Source organism: Oryctolagus cuniculus, chromosome 10 (genome assembly GCF_051225735.1).
Source record: "Oryctolagus cuniculus isolate XC-2025 breed Fujian yellow rabbit chromosome 10, ASM5122573v1, whole genome shotgun sequence".
Lineage (NCBI taxonomy): Eukaryota > Metazoa > Chordata > Mammalia > Lagomorpha > Leporidae > Oryctolagus > Oryctolagus cuniculus.
Genome location: NC_142876.1, coordinates 70,619,014 through 70,642,395, shown reverse-complemented (window position 1 = coordinate 70,642,395; position 23,382 = coordinate 70,619,014). Strand labels below are relative to the sequence as shown.

The window sequence follows — 23,382 nt, the reverse complement described above, 5'->3', positions numbered from 1 at the left end:
CTTCAGGTCCCTGTTGTATCCACATGGATGGAATTTTAGTCCCTAACGTTAACCCAAACCCTGGAAGGCTCCATTTAAACGTGTGACCGTACAAGTAACAAGATTATAAAAATAAAGAATAGCGAAATGTTCCCCTCCTTACACAAAAATGAAGTGTAGGTGCCGGCTCTGTCACCAGTGAGGACAGCTGGGCCTTCCCTAGCTGAGAAGGGTCCACTTGCTGCATGAGCCATGACGGGCCTGTCACTGCTTTTGTTTGCTTGCTTGTTGACAAGGGGGTGCAAGAAAGGAGAAATGTGCATTTCAGTGCAGCTGGGCTGGCTCCCTCCAGAGGCCCAAGCTGGGGCGCCAGGGTGGTCCAGCTGTGAGGGGCAGCTCAGGCCAATGCCACGGCCCTCTACTACAAGAGGCTTTCTTTCTCGCCGCCGGGTAGCTGTGGGGCCGGGGACCTGCAGTGTCCCCTTTGTCTGGACCCTGGAGGGCTGCCCAGGCTGCTCTCAGACCAGCACCGCTTGGCACTGCAGCGGCTCTGTTCCCTGTGCTCTCCGGTCCTGGCAGTACAAAGAGCCGTCAGAGGGGCTGTCTGGGACCGGGGAAGGCACTCTTCTTCGGGTTTGGCCGTGGCTTGGGTCCCACTCCTGGATGTTCCTTGCTTATGCCTCTATTAGACAATTGGCAGAACGAAAAGACAATGCATTGTTATTTTGCAAAAAACCCTCTGAGGCCGTAACTAGCTGGGGATATCTGATGTTTTATTGGGAGTTATAATCACAGGAGATCTATTTCTTTGGCAGCATGGCCATGTTTTACAAAGTTGCTTTGAGTTCAAATCATGATAACGAGATTTAATTGCCTTTCCTTTTCAGGGGAGAGTATGCAGGGTAAAATGAACACAGGATGTTCCCACACTGCACTCTAAGGGTAAGTGACAGGCAGGGGCCAGCGCTCCCTGTGACTGGAAATCCTCCAGCCTTGCTATCAGTGTGTCTTTTTTTCTGTCTGGCAGGGCAGGCGTCGCGGGCAGAGGCACGGCAGAGACAAGACTCTGCAGAGAAGGCAGGAGACTGAACCCTCAGCTGTGCCCAGTCTGCCTCTGGATTGTAAGGACCGCTACAAGCCAGAGGGACATTAGCAAGGGAAGGCTGGAGAGCTGCCACTGTGATGAAAGAAACTCGCTTCCCAGACAGCCTGCCCCAGCTGGAAGAAGGGGAGTGGAGGCGGATGGGGCAGACGGGGAGGAGCAGAGGGAAGGCCGCTGGGGGTCTCAGCGCCCCTCACCTGCGGGGACTACACACTGACCTGGTCCCCACAAAGGCTTGCTTGATTTTTTTTTTGAAGAAAACAGGAACACAGAAATGAACTGTTTATGTTCACACAGGGGCCGGGGAAGTCGCCAGAGATGTTCAATTTACCTTCAGACCTAACTACTTAGGCTTGCTTCCAACAAGCACTGTTTGAACTCTGTTTAGTGGAGCAAAGGAAAACGAAATTCTATAATGAGCAGCCAAAGCATGAACACGGGAGGAATCTGATAGTCCGAAAATGGCCCAGCCATGACCCAGCCGAGGGGCTTAAAACCACAGTGCAGAGGCTCAATGGGGGAGTTGGGGGTAGGGGGTGGTCTTTGAGGGCCCCTCTGGGTAAAAATCCTTGAAAACAGGTCCACTGGTGGCCTCTGTGTCTCCCGTGGGGTCAGGCATCTGAAAGTCACTTAAAGCGCTTATTGATGTAGGAGAACTGGAGCTCCTTCTGCTTATTAGCAATCAGAAGCTGTGATGAGGCAATGCTGGAACTGTCCAGGCATTCTGCAAAAAATGAGCTCCACACCCTCTGTCTCCTTTGTGGAGCTGGAGTGATGTGGAAAATCTATAGCAATTGCTCATTCTGCTCTTCCCCCAGTGAGGACCAGTCCTCTTTCATGTCACTATCGCTGGAAAACCACTCCTGTGTGCACAGCTTTTGGGGGAAGGGGGATTGGGATTCTCAGCACTCAGTCTCCAAGCTGGCTCTGGTCCCACCGTGCAGAATCCACCCCCTTCTTCCTATTGTCACCAACAGGCCTGGCTGAAAGGTTTTCATCTGGAGTGGTGCCTGCAAGGAGTCTCTGTATTTCCACCACCCACCCAAAATCAAACTGGGTCCAATCCTCAGACTAAGACCAGGCACTATGAACATCGGGTTCAAGGTGAACCTAGCATTGTGAACATGCTCATGGTTTCAAAAGCCATTGTTAGCTATCCCTGAAACAAAGACGTCTGTCACCTCCAAAGATAAACGCACATTTCACTAGAAAGCACACCGCGACAAGAAATCATAAACCTTTAGGTGCGTGTGTGGCAAAGCATCAGGTGTCCACCATGGAAAGGGAAATGGGAAGGAGGAGGTTCACCTTCTTTCCACTCCTAACAGAACTCGGTTCCACCAGCTCGACTGCTTCCACCAGCTCGAGCAAAAACAGTCTGAATATAGAGGGCGACCGTTGGTTCAAGCTCTGCCTTCCTTTCTCAGTCTGAGCTATTTTAAGCCTGCAGCAGAGGAAACTTGGCAGCTGAATGTTTCCAAAACTTAGGAGGCCACTTCCTCACTTCAGACCGTACAGGAGGGTGCAGCCTGGGAAGCACAGGGATTCCTGGGGTGGGAGGAGAGCAGGCGCCAACTCAGAACCCACGTGTCTTACAAGTTCATCAACATCCTATCAATAGCCTTGGCTGAAGGCTTTTTTTAATCTCCCTGAGATGTGGAATCCAAAAAAGTAAAACCCAGAGAAGCAGAGAGCAGAACGGCAGTGGTTATGGTGACTGATGCACTTGAGTACGGTACTCACTACACCACGTACGTGCATACCTCAGATTCTCATCTTGCACACTCTGAGCACGTTCAATCTTTGTCAATTAAGTATTTAAAAATAAAAAATGTAAATATGTAGTTATGTGAAAGGCAGACCTATATACAGAAAGAGGGAGAGGCAGAGAGCTTCCATCTACTAATTCACTCCATGAATGGCTGCAATGGCCAAGTCTGGGCCAGGTAGGAGCCAGGAGCTTCATCCAGGCCTCACATATGAGTAGCAAGGGTCCAAGCATTTGGGCCATCTACTGCTGTTTTGCCAGGTGCACTAGTAGGGAGCTGGATTGGAAGTGCAGCAGCTAGAACTCAAAATGACACTCTATATGGAATGCCCTGTTGCAGGCAGCTTAACCTGTTGAGCCACAGTGCTGCCCCCACCCCATTTTTTTTTTTAAAGAAGTTCATTAGGAAGCAGTGTAGCAGCAGAGGACCTGGTGAAAGGGGTGGAGGACCAGGACAGCACAGGAGGAAACATCTGGGACACCCAATACTCTCTCTCCCAAACACAGTGCACACTGCTGCCCGCTCTCACCACAGGCTACATCCACCTCTGGAAAGGTGTCATCACCTTTTCACAGAGGAAGAAATGGAAACTGAGGCACATTAAGCCTCCAGTCCGAGGGCACCCATCATAAAGAGCGACAGAGCTGTGACGTAGGCCTGAACCCACGTGACTACAATTTCCCCCATCCTCCGCCACCCGGAGGTGAGGGGAGGGCTCCAGGGCTATGGACCAAGCATCCAAGCATCCATCAGGCCTTGTCGGCTATTCTAGGCTTTCTATCTTTTTCATTTTCACTTGGGTTTCTCTTCTAGGTTTCCTCTATAATGTACACAAGAGAATGATTATTTACAATGGCTGGAAGATTGGACAATCAGGAAAGCTTTCAGGGTCAGCTCTGTCAACCCCAATTTCAGATTTGCAGGGGTCCCCTCAGGGCGGTTGCAGCACAAGTCCCAGGACTTCGTGTCGATCGGCGCGGGGTTTGTGAATGGCAGCGCGTGCTCTTGCCCGCTGTGAACGCGTTTCTTAAACTCTAATCAGGGAGCCACTCGTGGTGATGAAGCACACTTGCAGTTCACGACGGCTCATCAAGGGGCCCAGCCGCGCCGCTTAATCACATAGCAGAAACCATTATTTTCCCATGCACTTGTCTTCCTTGAACTATCTCTTAATTATCTCATCTACCCCCATATAAAAATGGTGCTCAAAAACTTAATTACGAGTGCAGGATCTGAAGGAGTCGCAAAGCGTGCGTCTGTTTCTCATTGAGGATTTTCCAAAAGTCCGCATTCTACGACCTGAGGAATATTAACTGCCTGTAGTGCTCAGAAAAGGCACAAGGACCATGAAATCCGTCTACAGCCCATTTGGACAACGTACAAATGGAGCAAACTACTTACACACTGTCTCCCAAGAGAAGTTCATCTATTCACTTCAAGCCAAAGTCGCAGAATCTTTCAAGCTCCCAACACAGAATCCGAAGGACGGCTACAGTGTGGGGAGCCCCCATGTGACACAATGCTAGCCGTTTCACAAGTGAGCAAAGGGAGAGCCAGAGCGCTTAGGAGATGTTCCCAAGCCTGCCCAGGCTGCCTGTGGAAAGCTCAGAGCTGGGCTCGCTGCTCTCCTGTATGTCACAGACTGGTGGGCTTTCTGGGTGAGGCGGTCTGGCTCCCAGCTCCCAGCCCCTTCCACGGGGGTCCTCAACAGCCCTGTTTTCCACATTTTTTTTTAAGATTTATTTTATTTATTTGAAAGACAGAGTTACAGAGCGGCAGAGGCAGAGAGAGAGAGAGAGAGAGAGAGAGAGAGAGGTCTTCCGTCCGCTGGTTTACTCCCCAGATGGCTGCAATGGCCGGAACTGCACTGATCTGAAGTCAGGAGCCTTGAGCTTCTTCCGGGTCTCCCACGTGGGTGCAGGGGCCCAAGGACTTGGGCCATCTTCTACTGCTATCTCAGGCCATAGCAGAGAACTGGATCGGAAGAGGAGCAGCCAGTACTAGAACCAGCGCCCATATGGGATACCGGCGCTTCAGGCCAGGGCTTTAACCCGCTGCGCCACAGCGCTGGCCCTGCACATTCTCCATTCTTATCAGCCACGCAGACAGGAGCTACAGCTTCCTGAATCCCTGATGTTGAATTCTTCTTTCATTATTATTCAAGGGCTGAGGCTGAGGAAGGAAGCTCGAGCCCAGCAAGACCCTTTCCACAGACAAGCTGGGACGGTGATCTCTGATATCTGGTCTTAAAGGAAAAGATTAACTTCAACAGTCACGAATGAGGGGCCGGTGCCATGGTGCAGTGGGTTAAGTCGCAGACTGGGACGCTGGCTTCCCATCTGGGTGCTGGTTCCTGTCTTGGCTGCTCCACTTCCTATCCAGCTCCCTGCTAATGTGCCTTGGAAAGCAGAGGAAGATGGCCCAAGTGCTTGGGCCCTTGCACCCATGTGGGAGATCTGGCTGAAGCTCCTGGCTCCAACCTGGCCCAACCCTGGCCATTGCAGCAATTTGGGGGGTGAATCAGCAGAAGGAAGACCTGTCTCTTTCTCTCTCTCTCCCTCTCTCTGTAGCTCTGCCTTTCAAATAAATAAATAAATCTTTAAACTTGTGTTTTTAAAATATAATCACTTTAGTGTAAAAAGGTCTTTAAGTGAGTCACTCAGAACCCTGTTGGGCTGCATGTCTGTGGGGTTTGGCTCTCCCCTGGTTAGAGGGTGACAGGGCACATGCAGAAATCTGTAACCTGTGTAGTCTCTGAATTGGAAGAGGCCCTGCAGATCTCAAGCCAGCTCCTGCCATGTGGAAGCTGAGGCCAGCAGAGGGGAGCTGACTCAGCCAAGGTCACTTGAAAAGCCATTTGCAGAGCTGCTACCCAGATCTGGCTTTTTAACTCCAAAGTAGTGTGACCTTGGCCGCTCAATCTTGAGGAAATAACCAACAGCCTACATTTATACACACACACACATCTATAAGGGTACTCCAAAAAAAGTTTGTGGAAAAAAAGAATTAAAAGATATCTATTTTGGTGCAAAGTTTTTTTAAATCCATGCACACTTTTTAAAATTAATACACAATTTCCACAAACTTTTTGAAAATTCCTATACACACATGTATACACACCAAAATATGTATATATACATAAATGTTCATGTATATATATGATCACATATATAAATATATATGCACATATCTATGTTTCTAGAAATTCCAATTCTAGATAAATAGGCTAATAATCCCACTGCATTTTTTTAGTGTATTAAGTTTAATATGTAATTTACAAATTATAAAAATAGCTTAAGTATCTACAGACATTTGCCACAATCCTATTTCAAGGCAGGCACCATTTTCTAGGTCACTGTCATTTACCTTAACTTCGTTTGCTTGTTTGTTGGTAAAGGGGATGAATGACATTTCAGAGGCCCCCGTGAGGAAGTGGCCACAGACAGCTGGTTCTAGTCACCTACCAGTTATCCCTTTGTTATCAGCCAATAATTACTTGTTGGGGAAAACAATGAGAGAGTTCTTCTTTCCTTAAAGATCAGTTATTATCAATCAGGACTCAGTACTGACATCTGTCTAAAATGCAGTTTCACACTGGTTGTGCAGACGGTGGGTGCTACTACATTTTGTCATGGTAGCTGTGACATGCCCCGTGACATACCCACCTGCTGAAAACTGGCAAGACATTGCTGAGAGGAAAAGTATTCCCAGGGAGGTGTTGTGCTGCACCATCCTATGATTGCCCGAGCTCCTGGAGGGGCTCACTGGTGACTTTCTCTCGAGGTCGAGCAGGGGAAGTAGAAGTTATACTTCATGGTTCACTCTCAAGTGTACCTGCTAATAGGAAGTAACAAGGGCACAAGTATTCGCTGTCACATGCTTTTCTTAGTTATATTTAAGGGACATCTGAATCATTTTACATTTCTGAGCAAACAGTAACTGCTGTGGAAGATCACTCAGAAACATGTGAAGTCTCTGCAGGCATCTTCCACTTAGCCTCTATGCACCTACCCCACTAGAAACCCTAATTTGCCACCTGTATCCCAGCAAGTCCTGCCAGTATTCAGGTTTTATCTACATGGATAGACCTTTGCTTTTTATTACTGCTTTAATACTTTATGAGTAAGCTCGGATGTCTGTGGCCAAAGTGTAGGGTCTAGAACAGTGTCTTCCAAGAATGTTCCTCTGTGTTGCCTTGACGACCACATCCACTGGTCAGAGAAGCCCAGGGAGCAGAGAGGAACTAAAGCAAGCACCAGTGGGCCTCCCATATCACCTGGGCAGGTCCCCTAGGGATGTCTGCCTGCTCCTCAGAACCCATTCTCTCTCGTTTGCTTCTGCCAGAGTGACACCTACTGGGAAGTATGTGCGGACACAGTCCATTCTGTGGTACAGTCCTACTCAGTATTCACTCTGGTCTATTTTTGCACAAGGGTAAGAATTTCAACCAGCTTGGATAAACACACAAGTTATGTGACATGAAGATAAATTTGGCAATGGTTGCTTAGGAACTGACAACAGTGCAATCAATAGGCAGTTTCCCAGAGCACCCGACTCCAACACCCTTTAAAGTGCCAATCAAAGCTTGTAAAACCATTTAATATGTGAAATTTCCTTGTGTTTTGAAAAAATGATTAATTCTGTGCTGTGTCTTTTAGAAAACTTTTCTTTTTTTATTTTTTTGACAGGCAGAGTGGACACTGAGAGAGAGAGAGACAGAGAGAAAGGTCTTCCTTTGCCATTGGTTCACCCTCCAATGGCCGCCGCGGTTGGTGTGCTGCAACCGGCGCACCGCGCTGATCCGATGGCAGGAGCCAGGTGCTTCTCCTGGTCTCCCATGGGGTGCAGGGCCCAAGCACTTGGGCCATCCTCCACTGCACTCCCTGGCCACAGCAGAGAGCTGGCCTGGAAGAGGGGCAACTGGGACAGAATCCGGTGCCCCGACCGGGACTAGAACCCCGTGTGCTGGTGCCTTTAAGTGGAGGATTAGCCTAGTGAGCCGCGGCACCAGCCGAAAACTTTTCTAACGTAAATTCAAATGAGAATAATGAGATTGGCCATCAGCGACCCGGATATACTGGATTCCTTACTGGTACTTCAGCTATTCAATGCAAGTAGTCAGGACAACAGCAACGACAATGATGACAACGGCAGCTACAACTTACATAGCAATTACTGCATGCCAGATGCTAACTGTCTGACATTTTTTAATTCACGTAACACTTCTCCCTATAAAAACCATCATTTAGGGGTGAGCATTTGACCTAGCAATTAAGCTGCCCACAACCCATGTCAGAGTGCCAGATTGAGTCCCAGTAGCTCCGCTTCTGATCCAGCTTCCTGCCAAAGTGCCTGAGGAGGCTGAGGGTGACAGTGTAAGTACTTGGGCCCCGGCATTCATGTGGGAGGCCGGGACAGAGCTCCTGGTCTGGCTTCTGGCTTTGGCCTGGCCCAGTCCTGGCTAGTGTAGCCATTGGGAGAGTTAACCAGTGGATGGAAGATTCTCTCTCTTTCTCCCTCCCTCTCTGACATTTTACCTTTCAAATAAATTCAAGAAAGAAAGGGAAAAAGAGAAAAAGCAAGCGAGAGAGAGAGAAAGAAAGGAGAGAGAGAAGACCCAGTCTCAGATATTTTATTATAACAACAGAAAATGAACTAACCCTGTTTCTAACAAAGAAGGGAAGATGAAAGGAAGAAAGGAAAAAGGATTCCACGTCTGTCCTATCTACAACTGTAGTTAACACTCTGTGTTCCAGACTGATACAGACAGTGTTGAAGTAATAGGATTCCAAGGCAGCGAGGAAGCAGAGAAAAGCAAGATCATTATATTATTTACTCAAGCCCAAAGCAGACAACAAGTGGAATAATGGGATTAAATCCCAGGTATGTGACTAGAATAACGACAAAAAATACAGCAAACAGTGAAAATGGGTTAGACAGAGAACCTAGACTAAGAGACTCTTGGATGGTGAGACTTTTCCACTAACTTGTTGCTTAAATACCAACTTCAGGGAACAAACACCAGTTAATACTTTATTAAACAGGTGGTTCGGCTGACCGCACCTGCTCCCAGGTCACAATACACACATAGATCAGCTCGATGGCTCCTAATGCTGATATCAAATAGGAAAGCACATGAAACATAGACCACAACCTGCTGGCCGTGGCCAAGGCTACCGTTCCTGTATGAAGGCAGACGCTTTTATCAGCAGCAGAAATGGGGACCAGGAGACTGAGCTGGTGGAGATCTAGATAGTAAAGGTACCCAAAGATGCACTAAGGCCCACAGCTATTCATGGTAAGCACCCCCTGTTCTTGGCACAGCACAGGGGACAAAACGTTTCGACTTCTGAAGAGGAAAAAACTGACATTCAAATCGTGCAACTTAATTATTTTAGAGGAAACAAATCCTTTTCATTTAAGACTTTTCTGACTCTATAATTTAATGTATTTCTGTGCTCAGAAGCAATGTGCAGACATATTTTAAGAACTCTACTTTGTAAAATCTTGTCTCACATCTTTAGACGTTCTGCTGTCACTATAACCAGTGTCTAGACACCCAAATTAAGTACTGTAAGCCCAGCAACAACGGAAATGATCCTTCTGCTTTAGGTAATGTGCACCCAAGGTCACAAACACGCAAGCGTACAAATATTTTCAACGTGCACCAAACAGGAGACCTTTATTTGTAGACAAAAATATTGATGTTGCTAAGTGATACTGAACAAATCACAAGGTGTGAGTTTTTTTTAAATTTATTTCCACCTATTTCCCACTTGTAAACATTTTTAACACTGTTCCAGGTCTACATATATTTAGTCTCAACCAAAATGTTGCAATCACTACAGATATACAATAACAAAGTACTAACCTGTTATCATTTTGCAGATCCGTCCTTAAGAACACAGAGATCATGGGAGAAGCCTTATGGCAAGCGACATCATGAAGAAAGTAAACGAACCAAATAAACGATCTTTGGTTAGTTTCAGTCTGACTCTAGGTCCCTTTTGGCATATGCAAATACTGACTTTTTCCTAACAAGAGAGAAATGCAGCCAGGCAAAGGAAGTTCAAGAGCAAACAGAACGTGAGTGAGTGACCCTGCACACGCATTTGCCACCACGGCAGCCGATGAACAGTGCAGTGGAACAGTTTTAGGTTCTGCAGCCTTTCCTGAACCCTCCCGGAGAACAGCGTCATCTAAAGTTAGGGTACAAAAGGGAAGGAAAAACGCAGAGCAAAAGTTCTCCAGAAGCCACCTCAACAAGCCACCTCCAATGTCAGGTGGTGGGAGGGAAGGAGGAGCCCCTGACCACCAACCAGAGGCACAAAGCAAACTGCACCAAGGGCCCCAGGAAGGGGCCGTGGAGAGGGAGACTCAGCGGGGAAGGAGGCAGAATCGTGACCCCTGGGGACGAAACGACCCTTGACAGTACCTTCAAAGAGGCACCAATGCAGTTCTAGAGACAGAGCACCATCCTCCCCGATCTGTAGCAGGCAGAGAAGTGCAGGAGGCCTAGCCCAGGAGCTGCTTGATCTTTCTTCCAGCAGCTCTGCAAGCCTGCCGCATCCCCAGTGGTCTCTCCGCCAGCAAGGAGGAAACACAGGTGTGATGGAAAGGGCTGGCAGACAAGCACAAGGACTCGGCGCTCACCCTGGCTTCACACCGCCGGGCTCTACCGGCAGGACAGTCACTTTACCTCTCTGTCCCTCTCTCTGCTTCCTCCGCACACTTCACTGGCCCACATGCAGCTCAGGGCAGGGTCTTCTCTGTCTGTCCCTGGATGTGGTCTCCTCCTGGATACCCCCACTTTTCCCTTTTGGAGAGGGCCTTTCCTGTTACTATGGCCAGCCCGGCCTCCAGCGTCCAGCACCCTATGATATTGTCCTGTCCATTCATCTAACATCATTTTTCCCAGTTCTACACAGTTTCAGCTCCTTTTTTTAAACAAGTATTTGCTTTAAAGGTAGAGTTATGGGTGGGCAGGTGCGGGGAGGGAGAGGAGGAGAGAGAGAATGAGAGAGAGAGACAGAGAGATCTTTCATCTACTGGTTCACTCTCCAAATAGCCACAATGGCCGAGGCTGGTCCGAGCCAAAGCCAGGAGCCCAGAGCTCTATCTGGGTCTCCAACGTGGGGGGCAGGAGCCCAGGTACTTGGGCCATCTTCCACTGCTTTCCCAGGTGCATCAGCAGGGTGCTGGATTGGAAGCAGAGCAGCAGGGACTTGTTTCAGCTACTTGTGGTCCATCTCTGCCTCTCTCTCTTTCTCGTTTTCACTCTCGCTCTCTCCCTCCCTTTATCTCTTTATCCCTCTCCCTCCCTCTTATTCCCCTCCCTCTTCTCTCTTCTTTCTCCCCCTACTTCTCTCTTCCCCCTCCTCCTCCCCATCACCTCCCTGCCCTCTGCTCTATCACACACGCCCTATGACAGCAGAGGCTTCGGCACCTTACAGAGCTCACTCTTTCCTCTGTGCTGGTGGTGGGAGGGAAGGAGGAGCTAAACACGAAAAAGCTCCTTTGTTGGAGGAGATGCACCAGGAGCACTCCATCTATGTGTCTTCACAGAGTGACCCTAATGGGAAGGTCTACACAGCTATACCAGGGCTGGGTGGCAGGCTTGCTGCTCCTCTACCAGACAAGCCAGGCACGGACACTGTTTATAGTGGGATGGCCGAGGGCTGCTGTCAGCACAGTGATGCTTTGCCAACAATCATGACGGGTGAAATACAATGTTGAGTCCTGCTACGAATGGGAAAGCAATGTTGGTGGCAGCATTTAGAGACACACAGAACATCGCTGGAGAGGCACGTGGAAGTGAGGACCGAGTCAAGTCAGACTCGTGGGCTCGGATGCAGGAGAACCAGCATCTGGGGCCTGAGCGGGCGCCGTGTGGCACGAGAGTCCCCGGCCCATGGGGACAGCATCTACACACATCGGCAGGAGCTCAAGGGAAACAAAGAACAGGACAATCAAACTGGAAGGCAGTATAGGCTGGACATCAAGGAGGGGACTCACACTGGCTCAAAAGATGCAGGGCCCTGCTCCGCACAGGGTTCTCTGTAGCGCCTGAATCTCATGTGTGCGGCTGCAGGGGACCGTCAGCCAGACCACTCTTTGGCTTGCACCTGTCTCTGGCCGGCTCCTGGCTCTCTGGTTGTTCTTAACCCTAGTATGGCTGCAGTCACTCAAACACACTCCAGAACAAGACTCCATGGAGGTCGACTGCTCACACCCAGCACCTTCCTTACCTCTGTTATCAGCTAGCATTCGTCCTCTCTCTCGCTAGCACGGCGCACTGTTGCGGTAACAAGCCATCACAGTCACGCTCACTACCCCGGGCCTGGATTTATTCTAAGCCCTTTGTAGTTGCCAACATTAAAGCTCTCCGCAGGTCCCTTACAGGCTCGGGAATTGTGTTTTCTTCCACTGCAATTTGCATAACACCAATCAGTTGAAGATTTTTCTTCCACTAGCTTTCCTTGCACTCTGTTCCAGAAATTAAACAGTTCTGTGAATGAAACCACTTTCCTATTACATTTGAAGTGCAGTGCTGCTCCAGGCTCTGTATTTTTATACTCCTTATGAAGCCATCCTTTATTCCCCCTCTAGAATTGCTACATTTCATTGGACTCTTTTTTCATGGTACTAACATATTATTATCATTATTATTATTATACTCATATGTCACAAGGCAGGATCATCTTCACCGTTCTATGGAATAAATGTAGAGAAAAGAAAACACCTGCCCAAGTTTCTTGGGCTTCTGAATTTGATTTAAATGGCTCTGTGGGGATTTAAATAAACTTACAGAACCATTCTATGAACCTTCCACACAAACCTGGCCCCTTCAGCACCCTGCCTGGCTGTCTCCCAGCCCCATCGAGAGGCTGCTCCTGAGAGGCCTGTAGCCAGGACAGGCTCCCCCAGCCGGTGTGGACTCCTCAGCCATTGCACACTTGCACTGTTTCTAAAGAAGGAAGACAGCTGTTGTCATTACGGATTAGCCTCAACAAACTCCAACTTCTTATTAAGAATGTTTAATAAAATTAACAGGGCGTTAAAAACTGCCAGCAGGGAGCTTGGCAAATTAGATGCTTGCGCGGTGCCTCCCTCGGAGTCGGGATGCAAACATTGCTCATCTTTATACATCTCTGAAACATCCTAATGTCAGCCCAACTGACCCCTTCCCACGCTGCACCGGACGCCGCCTCTGCATGAGGTCCACACCAGCCCCCACTTGTAACAAAGTGGGACACCACTCCTTGCCGGAACCGGCTGGGGGAGCTGTAGGTTCGAGAAGTTGCTTTAGGACTGGTGAAACAATTATGGGAGCCCCCTTGAGATGGTAAAATGGAAACAGTGCTCCTTGTACCGTGCTGTCTTAGAAAGTGAGCCCACCCCGGGTGCACACTGTCAGATTTTCCAACAAGTTGAAGACACTGTTCTTCGTCCCAAGAAGTTTGTCAGGTTTGCAAACAGTTTCACGTGATCCGATGGACACCTGCTCAGGGAAGGGATAATGTGCTCACTTCCCCTTTCATGCCACATCTCCCCTTCCACCTCAAAGGATCACTAGGTAACAGAATGCAGATTAACAAAGGGAGGTGCAAAGTTCTTGTGGCAGAACACCGAGGCCCACTGCCATCTTACATAGCATCAAGAAACTTCAGGACGGCAAAAAGTGACATCAGCTGCTCAGCCTTACCTCACCAACCAAAATTTCCAAGGTTATCTTTGTGTTTTTTTTTTTTTTTTTTAAGATTTATTTATTTATTTATTTGAAAGGCGGAGCTACGGGGTGGGATGGGGGCAGATCTTCCATCTGATGATTCACTCCCCAAATGGCCTCAACGGCCAGGGCTGTACCGATCCGGAGCCAGGAGAGCTTCTTCCGGGTCTCCCACGTAGGTGCAGGGGCCCAAACAGTTGAGCCATCTTCTGCTGCTTTTCCAGGCGCATTAGTAGGCAGCTGGATAGGAAGTGGAGCAGCCAGGACTTGAACTGGCACCCATATGGAATGCCGGCACCAAAAGCAGCAGCTTTACCAGCTAGGCCACAATGCTGGCTCCTCCAAGGTTATCTTTGAAGTGGCACACATGAAGGGAGGCTGGGCAGAGTGTGTTTCTGTGAAGGGGACGCTGTGAAGTGCTTCTCCACATCAGCAGAGTCAGGAAGAGTTTGCCCTTCGCCTGGCCAGAAGCCCCCTACAGTGAGCCTGTCACTGATGGAGGGCAGGGGCACCTGCACCACGCACTGCCTTCACTCAGCTGCAGGAGAGTGGAGGAGAACCGTGTGTCTTCAACAGCATCAGGCTGATAAGCTCACTTTAAAAAAAATCATTTATGTATTTTCATTTTATTTGAAAGGCAGAGAGACATAGGGAGAAACATCTTCCAGGTGCTGGTTCACTCCCTAAATGCCAGCACTAGCTGGAGCTGGGCCAGGCTGAAGCCAGGAGCCTTGAACACTGTTTGGTCTCCCACATGGGAGGCAGCGACTCAAACACTTGGTACCTTCCCTGGGTGTGCATTAGCAGGGCACTGGATCACAAGTGGAGTAGCAGACACTGAAACCAGGCACTCTGATTGGGGACACAGCAGTTGTCGCTCCCCCATTCGCGGAGGAACGACACCAGACCCTGCGCTGTTCTTTTGTCTGCTTGGCCCTTCCCGGGTTAGCTGCCGTTCCCTCACTCGCGGAGGAACGACGCCATCCCGGGTTAGCTGCCGGCCCCTCCACCTCCATGGAGAGGCGGCACCCCCCCCCCCCCCCGCCGCCGCTTTCCCCACTTCCGCAGAGGAGTGGCACACCGCCGGCCGGCTCTCTCGGGGGCTGCTCAGATGTTCCTCAGGTGTTCCTGGTGCATGTTGTCTCTCTCCTCCTTCATAGTCCTCTTCCACCAATCCCAACTCTGCTACCCACACGCCGAGCACGCTGCTCTCCTCCAATCAGTAGCAGGATCAGCTCCTGCAGTTTATCAGTCAAACTGATGAGGCAGGTGCATAGTTGTTTGCTCCTCCCCAGCGCCATATTGTGGGAGAGCAGATGCATAGAATTAGTCCTAGTTCCAGTAATTTAGTCTAGTCTCAGTTGCTCCCCACAAGCAGTCCCAAGCTGCATTATAACTGCTGTTATAATAACCAACAAGCTAGTGGGGAATGGCCCTCGTCAGCTGTGAAAAGTTCATTGCTTTCACTACAGGATGCTGAGGAACCCACCAATACTTTACAAACGGTAATGGAGTCTGTGGGGTATTAAAAAAAAAAGTCACCATCTTCAGCCATTCAGTACCGAGACATGTCCGCAGGACCCCGGAGCAGCATGGCAAGGGAATGGTGGGCTCCACTCACTACCTCTTCAGCCCAGCACCCCTACCTGCCCATCCCACACAACCCACAGAGCTTGACTGCACCCATGCTGCCCTCTGTTCTCAGAAGCCTCACTCTCTGCCTCAACCCAACCCTGAAAGGCTTCCAGGCACAGCACTGGCTGCTCTTGCTTTTCAGGTGAGGGGACTGAGGCCACACAGGGGAAGCAATGTGCTGGCCATCCCGATTACACACAAGGCACCAGAACGCCAACAACTCGCTGATGTACTCAGCAATCCCCCCTCAGCTTTGGTTTGGGGTAACTCTGCTACTGTGACTTCCCAGACGAAGCCAGCGCCTATGGGGTTCTTCACTGCCCTCCCAGTCTTTCAAAAAGTGCTTACGTGTATGGCCTCTGTGGGGCACAGCAGGGGTTCGGCCCACCTGGGTTGAACATTTGATTTTCTGGCTCCGTAATAGGTCCTGTGTCTTTCCTGCCCCATCAGCCTTCCCACCCTCCTTCCCCTTTGCAATTGGCTGTGGTGGAACAGTGGAAATTGCTCGTGTAACTAACCCAATCACTGTGCAGAAGAGAAAGTTCCTGATGAATCCCAACATGGACAAGGTGAAATCACGCAGGAAGACTTCACTCACGGCGACACGTGGGGCCACGGAACAGGCGCTAATCTGCCAAGTTAATATTTGGCACGCATTTGGGCTCTGTGAGAAGGACTCACTTCTGTGTGACTTGGACAACCAAGAGCAATGACTATGAAGAACCTCATTCTCTTCTGTCTAGGACATGAACCTGCATAGCCCGTGGACAACTCAGCAGTATCAGAAAGAGACACTGAGTGGGGGGGGGGAGCCTTGAGTCACATCCACAGACCTCTGCAGTCCTGGAGCCGTCTTCACCTACCCTCCACCAGCAGTGCCCACGAAGTCCATTCTGCCTGGTGGAGTCAGGACCAGCACAAGGCAGGTGCCTCTCCCCTCAGCTGAGGCCCTACTGGGGAACCCACTGAGGGGTCTGACCCGTCTGACTATTATTTACAGCCTGAGAAAAATTCTGTTTTGTCTAATGCTGCCTTCAGGTACAAAAGTATTATGTGCTCGCTACAGAAAAATTTGGAAAATACAGAGGACATGAAGAAGAGAGCCGCAAGATGTCAGCTCCCCGCACACCAGGTCTAACATTATGAAGTGCTTCAGGGGGTCGAACCCTGTACCTGGGTGGCACTGGAACCCGTAGAGCCACACCTCTTCGTGGGCCACAGGACATCACTGCTGTGCAGATGGCTGCTGCCCTTCCTCTGAGAGCTTACTGGCGTGCTCAGACTTCAGCTTACATTCCTGTTCCATTCACCTAAGAACTCTGATCACCCTCCTTTCTGGTCTACTTAATGATGTGCTTCCAGTAGTGTTTTTTTTTTTTTTTTTTTTTTTTTTTTTTTTTGACAGGCAGAATGGATAGTGAGAGAGAGAGACAGAGAGAAAGGTCTTCCTTTTTGCCGTTGGTTCACCCTCCAATGGCTGCCACGGCTGGCGCGCTGCGGCCGACGCACTGCGCCAATCCGCAGGCAGGAGCCAGGTGCCCCTCCTGGTCTCCCATGGGGTGCAGGGCCCAAGCACTTGGGCCATCTTCCACTGCCTTCCCGGGCCACAGCAGAGAGCTGGCCTGGAAGAGGGGCAACCGGGACAGAATCCAGCGCCCCGACCGGGGCTAGAACCTGGGGTGCCGGCGCTGCTAGGTGGAGGATTAGCCTATTGAGCCGCGGCGCCGGCCTTCCAGTAGTGTTTTGTAACACACTTGACCTTCACAGCCCTCAGGGAGGCAGCCATCATCACCATCAATGCTTCCAGAAGCCACTCAAGGTAAACCAAGCTCCGAGCTAACTGCTAGACGGATTTCACAACCTTCTGTCTCCAGAAAACACATCTCTGTATACATCTCTGTTTTTTTTTTTTTTTCTTTTTTCTTTTGGGTCTATAACTGCATTAAGCTCAGGGCTCAATTCCTTGCAGTTTCAAATACCTTCCCTGCTCAGGAGGTGGGGAGGAAAGCACAGCTTCTGCTATTTATGGTGTCAAAGAAGGTTTGTTTACCCTATTAACAAAATCAACAGTTGGGCTCCATGGCACCCTAAAAATGTCCCTGGCCCACTGTAGCACCCTGGTTGGGAAATAACACTCCAGGAAAACAGCCCGGAGGCAGAGCTGTGCCTGGGGCAATCATCGCAGCTTCACTCAAGTTTCCCAAGCCTGCCTCTGACAGCTATTTTTGAAAAGCAGCAGGGTTTCATAGCAGGCCCACGACGACCTTCCACAACAGAGCCAGGACTAAGCATCCCTGAATGAGAGCCTCAGGTGCAGGCGACTCACACAGATGCACACGTGTGGATGTGCTGTCTCTGGGCACGCCCTACACACACACACACACACACGCACGCATGCAGCACACTACAGCCTGTGTCTCCTTCCTTCATGGACATTTCCTGAGTGAGTTCCCAGGGAAGCCCTGATTCAGATAGTTGTTAGGTCCTCCTGGACAAACTGTGGTTTAGAAAGGACCCGACTTCCTCCCAGGGGCACCAAGAAGACAAAGGACAGAATGTGAACTTGAGCCGGAGTCTGGTGAACTCCACAGGTCAGCCAAACTCCAGGAGCCCAAGGAGCTCCACGTGACTCCAACCCATCTTTTAGACAGACCAGGGAAGTAAGAGTATAAAGATAATACATCAATAATTATCAGTAGATTAGATGATAATCTTAACAGTGAAAATTCTGTTATTCAAAAAGGTCTCATTCTTCAGTTCATTTTGTTAAACCTCCTGCAGTTTCTGAAACCTTGGAGACCACGGTGCCCCTTGTCTCTCGGCCAGCGATGGTGGTGTGAGGTAAAACTCTGATGTCCTCGGTGCTCAGAACGCCCGGCACCCAGGAGGGGCTGGCTGGGGATGAGCAACCGGCAGGAGAAGCCGCAGAGACGGGTGAGGATGGTTTCAGGAGCGGGGGCTTCAGGTGTTCAGCCTGTGGTTGCCCCAGGAAGCTGTTAAAGAGCACAATGAGCTGACTGCTCATCTGCACACCTGTTCACACACACCTGACAGCTTTCTGGGCAGGAGTTAGATTTAACTGGAAGGCCTGGATCACAAGAACCGTGTTCAATAAGTCCTTCACACATCTAAACAAGTGATTTCCAAATCACCTTTCAGTGGGCTGTGTGAGCATCCTCTGACTCGGCACGCTGACGGTGCCCTCTGTGTGCTACAGACGTGCAATCACAAGGTTGTGCAAAATGCCTGCGCAAAGGAACTGAGACACAGACCACAGGGACCATGTGTATCGGGAGGATGTATTCTCCCCAGTGCCTGGGCCACTGGGCAGCAGACGGTGGAAAAGGAACACATCCGAAGGAGCAGGAGGGGCTGCAGGCAGAGGAGAGGCACCTGCTTTCCCACGGCGCTGCCTGCACCATGAGTGGCCCCTTTGTACACACCGAGAACCAGCCGATCTGTGCCCAAAATAGCCCTCAGTGACAGGGAAGCAAACTCCTTGGAAAGGATTTGTTTAAAAACACCAAGCACTCACAGGGAAAACCAACATCAGAAAAGAGAACAGAGGGGAGTTGTGTGAGCTTCTGGAACTGCTCCCCCTTGCCTCTCTCCTCCCCTCACCCCTAGGGGCTGCTACCCGGAGGGCGAAGAACCTGCCCCTCCCCAGATGAGACCACTGGAGGGTGGGGGAGGCTGATGCATCAACCAACAGGGAACACCATGTGCTCAGGATGGCAGAACTCTGGGAAGCTTGGAGGAGAAACCTGCAGGCTCTGCCTGGAGGCTCAGGAATGGCTTTACTGAAGAGGGGATGGCCATCTGATTGAGGCAGAAAGGCCCCCTGGGTAGGTTAGACGACAGGAACACAGCCATGGGGGCAGGCAAGGGCCCAGGGTCTGGAAAACACCACTCAGGACAGGATCAGACATGAGGCTAGAAGGGGCGGTGACTCCTATTGTGACCGTGTTCCTCAAGATTACACAACTACCAAATATTTACTGTGCCAAAGTGGATACCAAGTAACCTCTTCCCAGAACACACTGGCTTCCGCTCTGAATTGACACAACTGTTTAAACCACCCACTGCATCCCCAATGGAAGGGGCTGGCTTACAGCTGTTAGGGAAGCAGAACTCAAACTCGAAATGGCCTTTCTCATGTATTACACTCAGTGCACGGAACTTCTGGTGCCAGGCGAGGCCCAGAGCGAGCATCCCAAGCACTGGGGTGCTGGAACAGGGTCCTGAGCATCTCAGTGGCTGGCAATCATATTCAGTGTTAACTAGAAGTGCGCAGGCTGCTGTGTATTGTAACTAACAGTCTTTAAGTGAAAATACCAGTTCGAGGGTTGGGCACTGTGGCACAGCAAATTGGGATGTTCACATCCTATACTGGGGTTCCTGGTTTGAGCCTCAGCTCCTCTGCTTCCGATCCAGCTTCCCATTAATGAACACATTGGGAGACAGCAGATGATGGCTCAAAGTGTTTGGGCACCTGTCACCCAAATGGGAGAACTGGATGGAGTTCCAGGTTCCTGACTTTGGCCTGGTCCAGTTCCAGTTGGTGTAGGTATTTGAGAGTGACCAGTGGATAGAAGAGCTGTCTCTCTACCTTCCAAATCAAAGGGGAAAAAATGAAATACCAGTTCTAGCCTCAATAAGGAACTTGGAAACATCACTACCTGAGAACATTTTTCACATCACGGTGGTTACTCCTTCAGTTATCTGTGTACACTCACATGCACATCTCATTCAAGCATAAGAGCTCAGATGGCTCTCACTGCTTTTGCTCTCCCACTCAGCGATATGTGGTGAGTCCCTTTCTGTAATTTTAAAAATCAAGTCCCCAGTGTTGGCACTGATTTTCAGTATTAGTACGAAAAACTTTCATGGCTGCAATGAGCATCTTTGAATACTTATCTTTGTACACTGGTCTGCACTGTTGAGTAGAAGGATATGCACACATCATATTTTTGTTAAATTTTCCTCAACAGCTGTCCAGGGGGTGCTGCCAACAGATGCCCTGGTGGGGACCTGTCACAAAAGGCCACACTAGTTTGGGAGGTGTGGGATAGGCCTCAGTTCCTTGCCTCCTGATGAGGCCACATCTCAGCGCTGGATGCTCTGTCATGGATACTGGAGTCCAAACACCCCTGTTTTCCACCTCCACTCATGCTGGCGATGCCCACAGAAATGGGGCCACTCCACTCGGAGGCCTCAACCGACTCCATGGGACTGGAGCAGGTGGGCTGCCCGGTGACCCAGATGTAAGAGACGGGACGAGTGCAGTGCAGACCCACGCCTTTCATCTTAACAGCTGCTATCAGCAGACACTGATGATCTGCGCGCTTCACCCTGCCACGCTGTGACTAACGACACGTGTGCGTTCCCTTCACATTACTGTTCCTACTGCTCATTATGAGCCAAAGCGATTTATAATGTTCCTGGGAACCACACTGGACAGATTATTTTCTTTAATTCCAGCCAGCAGCAGTTGGAGCCGACTAATAAATAACCACTGTGGAACCCCCACTGAACTCCTTGAAAAGGCTGTAAATATATTTAACAACCTACAGCATAAACACAGCTCCAGCTCGAAGCCAGGATGGAACACCTTTCAGAAACTCCGTGAGCCACAAAAGTGTCTGAAGGAAAAAAAAAAAAAAGGCTCCAGAGAATGCATTTGGACATTTGGAATGCCCATTTCTTCCAGAAAATTCCAAGAGTCCTGGTCCTTCCTGTTTTCCTTGGCCTGCCCTTCACTGAAGACATCTGCACACACCAGTGCCCTCACAAATAGGGCATCCTTGACTTTACTTAATCTCCGTTTAATTTCAGATACAAATCTATTTTGCCTTAGAGACTAAACAGAGAATTATGGAGATCTCAATTTCTTGGCCCCTATCTCATACCTATTCTTTAGAATTAATTTTTTTTAAAACTTAAGACAAACATAAGTAAATCAGAAAGACCTGGTGCAAAAACAAACAAAACAAGACACCCTGCTTTACCCAAGCTCTGCTGGCATCCAGCTGTGTAGCTGTGACTGCCTGACTTCCTCATTTCCTTCTTCTTGGGCTAGTGGGTGCCCACCACGCAGCCCACACCCAGGGCATCAGAACCCCCAGAGCTGCTTCGGTGGGCTCCACAGTGACTTCCAAGGGCCCTCTGCATCTGACATAATGAATGCTTCTGTTGAACACACTTGATCCAGGGTGCAAGAGAGCAAATATACAAACATCGACCCTGATGTTAGTCCCACAAATTTCTGATGTAACTCCTATTCTTCCACCAAGACACAGCTGTCACGAAATCTATTTCATCTGTAATTCCCACGTAGGCAGGGAAGGAAACACAGATATGAGAACAGTGATAAATTCTGAATAAGTGCGTGGAGTTGGGGGTGGTGGTGGATCATATGGTTTAAAGTGGCAAAAAGAGGGTGGAGATAATCTTTCTTTAGAATCTGCAACACACAAAATATTTCCTGTAATGCAGGACTCAGAATCCACTTTCCCACTGGAAAAACAGGAATATTAGCTTCTAGCTCTCTTTCTACACAAATAGAACAAAATAAAGTTGAATTACATTTAGTGACTGAAAAACCACTCTAATAAATCCTCCTTCAGCTTAGTCTCCAATCAAGCTTCCAGGGGCTCCACACTGGGGGTCATTGTGCTCCTTCAGTCCACTTCTTGGACACCACGTCTCCCCAGAGGCTCCAGAAAGTGCTGTTGGGAAGGCATGAGGACGATTTCCCAACAAGTCTGTAAGAGCAGCCACTCCTCTCCGAGAGACAGAGCGCCTGGCAGGAGCCACTTGCTTTTCGTTTTTGTTTTTTGTTTTTTTTTTCTTTGTAATGAAGGGAGGGGAACCGAAGCCAAAATCAAAAGTTACACAAAGGAAACTGAATTTCTCATTAAGAATCAAAGAGGTGCAAACACACTGGCCCCAATCTCCCTCCTAGGGGTAAACAAGAAGGAGGCTTCATCACGGCTTCAAAGGCTTCATTAAGCAGATCCGCTCCAGAGCCTTAGGCCCCAGCCAGAGCCAACTTCCCTCAGGATGGTTTTCATAGTGACAGTGAGGGAGTCAAAGAAATGTTAAATGACACCCTTCACATTAACACACACACACACACACACACACACACACACTCTATGGATGCAAAGCTGCTCTTTTTCTACCATTTACCCCCTACGAAGACACTCTTTAACAGTGCATTATGACATGCAGAGCTACCCACACTCATCACAGGTACAAAAGCAGCATCCTTGTTTTACAGATGAGGAAGTCCAGGATTAATTATGTGCTCAGGGAGTTAAGCCAATGCCGGCATCCCATATGAGCAAGTTCAAGTCCCGGCTGCTCTGATTTCAATCCAGCCCCCTGCTAATGTGCCTGAGAATACAGCAGAGGATGGCCCAAGTGCTTGGGCTCCTGCACCCATGTGGGAGACCCAGATGTAGTTCCCGGCTCCTGACTTCAGCTTGGCCCAGCCCTGTCTTTTGCAGCTGTTTGGGGAGTGAACCAGTGCATGGAAGATAACGCTCTCTTTCTCTCTCTCTAACTGTGATAAAGTAAATAAATAATTAAACCTTAAAATAATAATGTGATCAGGATTACAGATGCAATCTAGGCACGGAGGGATGTAGTAACAGGAGAGTCAGATTTCTTCTATGGGTCAGGTGTCACTGAACTTGGTATACAAAACTTTGCCTAAGTCAGTTTCCCCTTATTCCAGGCTGAGCTGGTCTCTATTTCCATAAGACACCTTTTACTTTTCTCCATAGCCATCCAATTTTTTTTTTTTTTAAGATCTGTTAATTTGAAAGGAAGGAAAAGAGAGAGAGAGAGAGAGAGAAAGAGAGAGAGAGACTAAGCTTCCATTCACTAATTCATTCTCTAAATGGCCATAATGGTCAGGGTTGGGCCAGGCTAAAGTCAGGAGCCAGGAACTCCATCCAAGCCTCCCATATGGGTGGCAGGGCTGGGTACTTGGGCCATCTTCTGATGCCTTCCCAGGTGCATTAAGTAGCAAGCAGCCTGTACTTGAAACAACATTAGAATAAAAATAAACCAGTTCCAAATTTGTGGGACATAGCTAAAGTAGTGCTTGGAGGGGTGTCTATAGGTTTAAATGCTTGTGTTAGAAAAGAAAAAAGATATAA

At 49.2% G+C, this 23,382-nt stretch overlaps 1 protein-coding gene across 5 annotated transcripts in view; it reads right to left on the bottom strand.

Moving 5' to 3' along the window:
- Positions 1–23,382, bottom strand: part of LDLRAD4 (low density lipoprotein receptor class A domain containing 4) — a 259,259-nt gene that overhangs the window by 74,665 nt on the left and 161,212 nt on the right. The window contains exon 2 of one of the 5 annotated variants that reach the window (XM_089305402.1): positions 6,516–6,687. The exons of the other annotated variants lie outside the window; for them this stretch is intronic. Coding sequence (XP_089161528.1) covers positions 6,516–6,582 — 67 coding nt within the window. The 5' untranslated portion in view covers positions 6,583–6,687. The remainder of the gene's footprint in view (positions 1–6,515; positions 6,688–23,382) is intronic. 5 annotated transcript variants of the gene reach the window in all.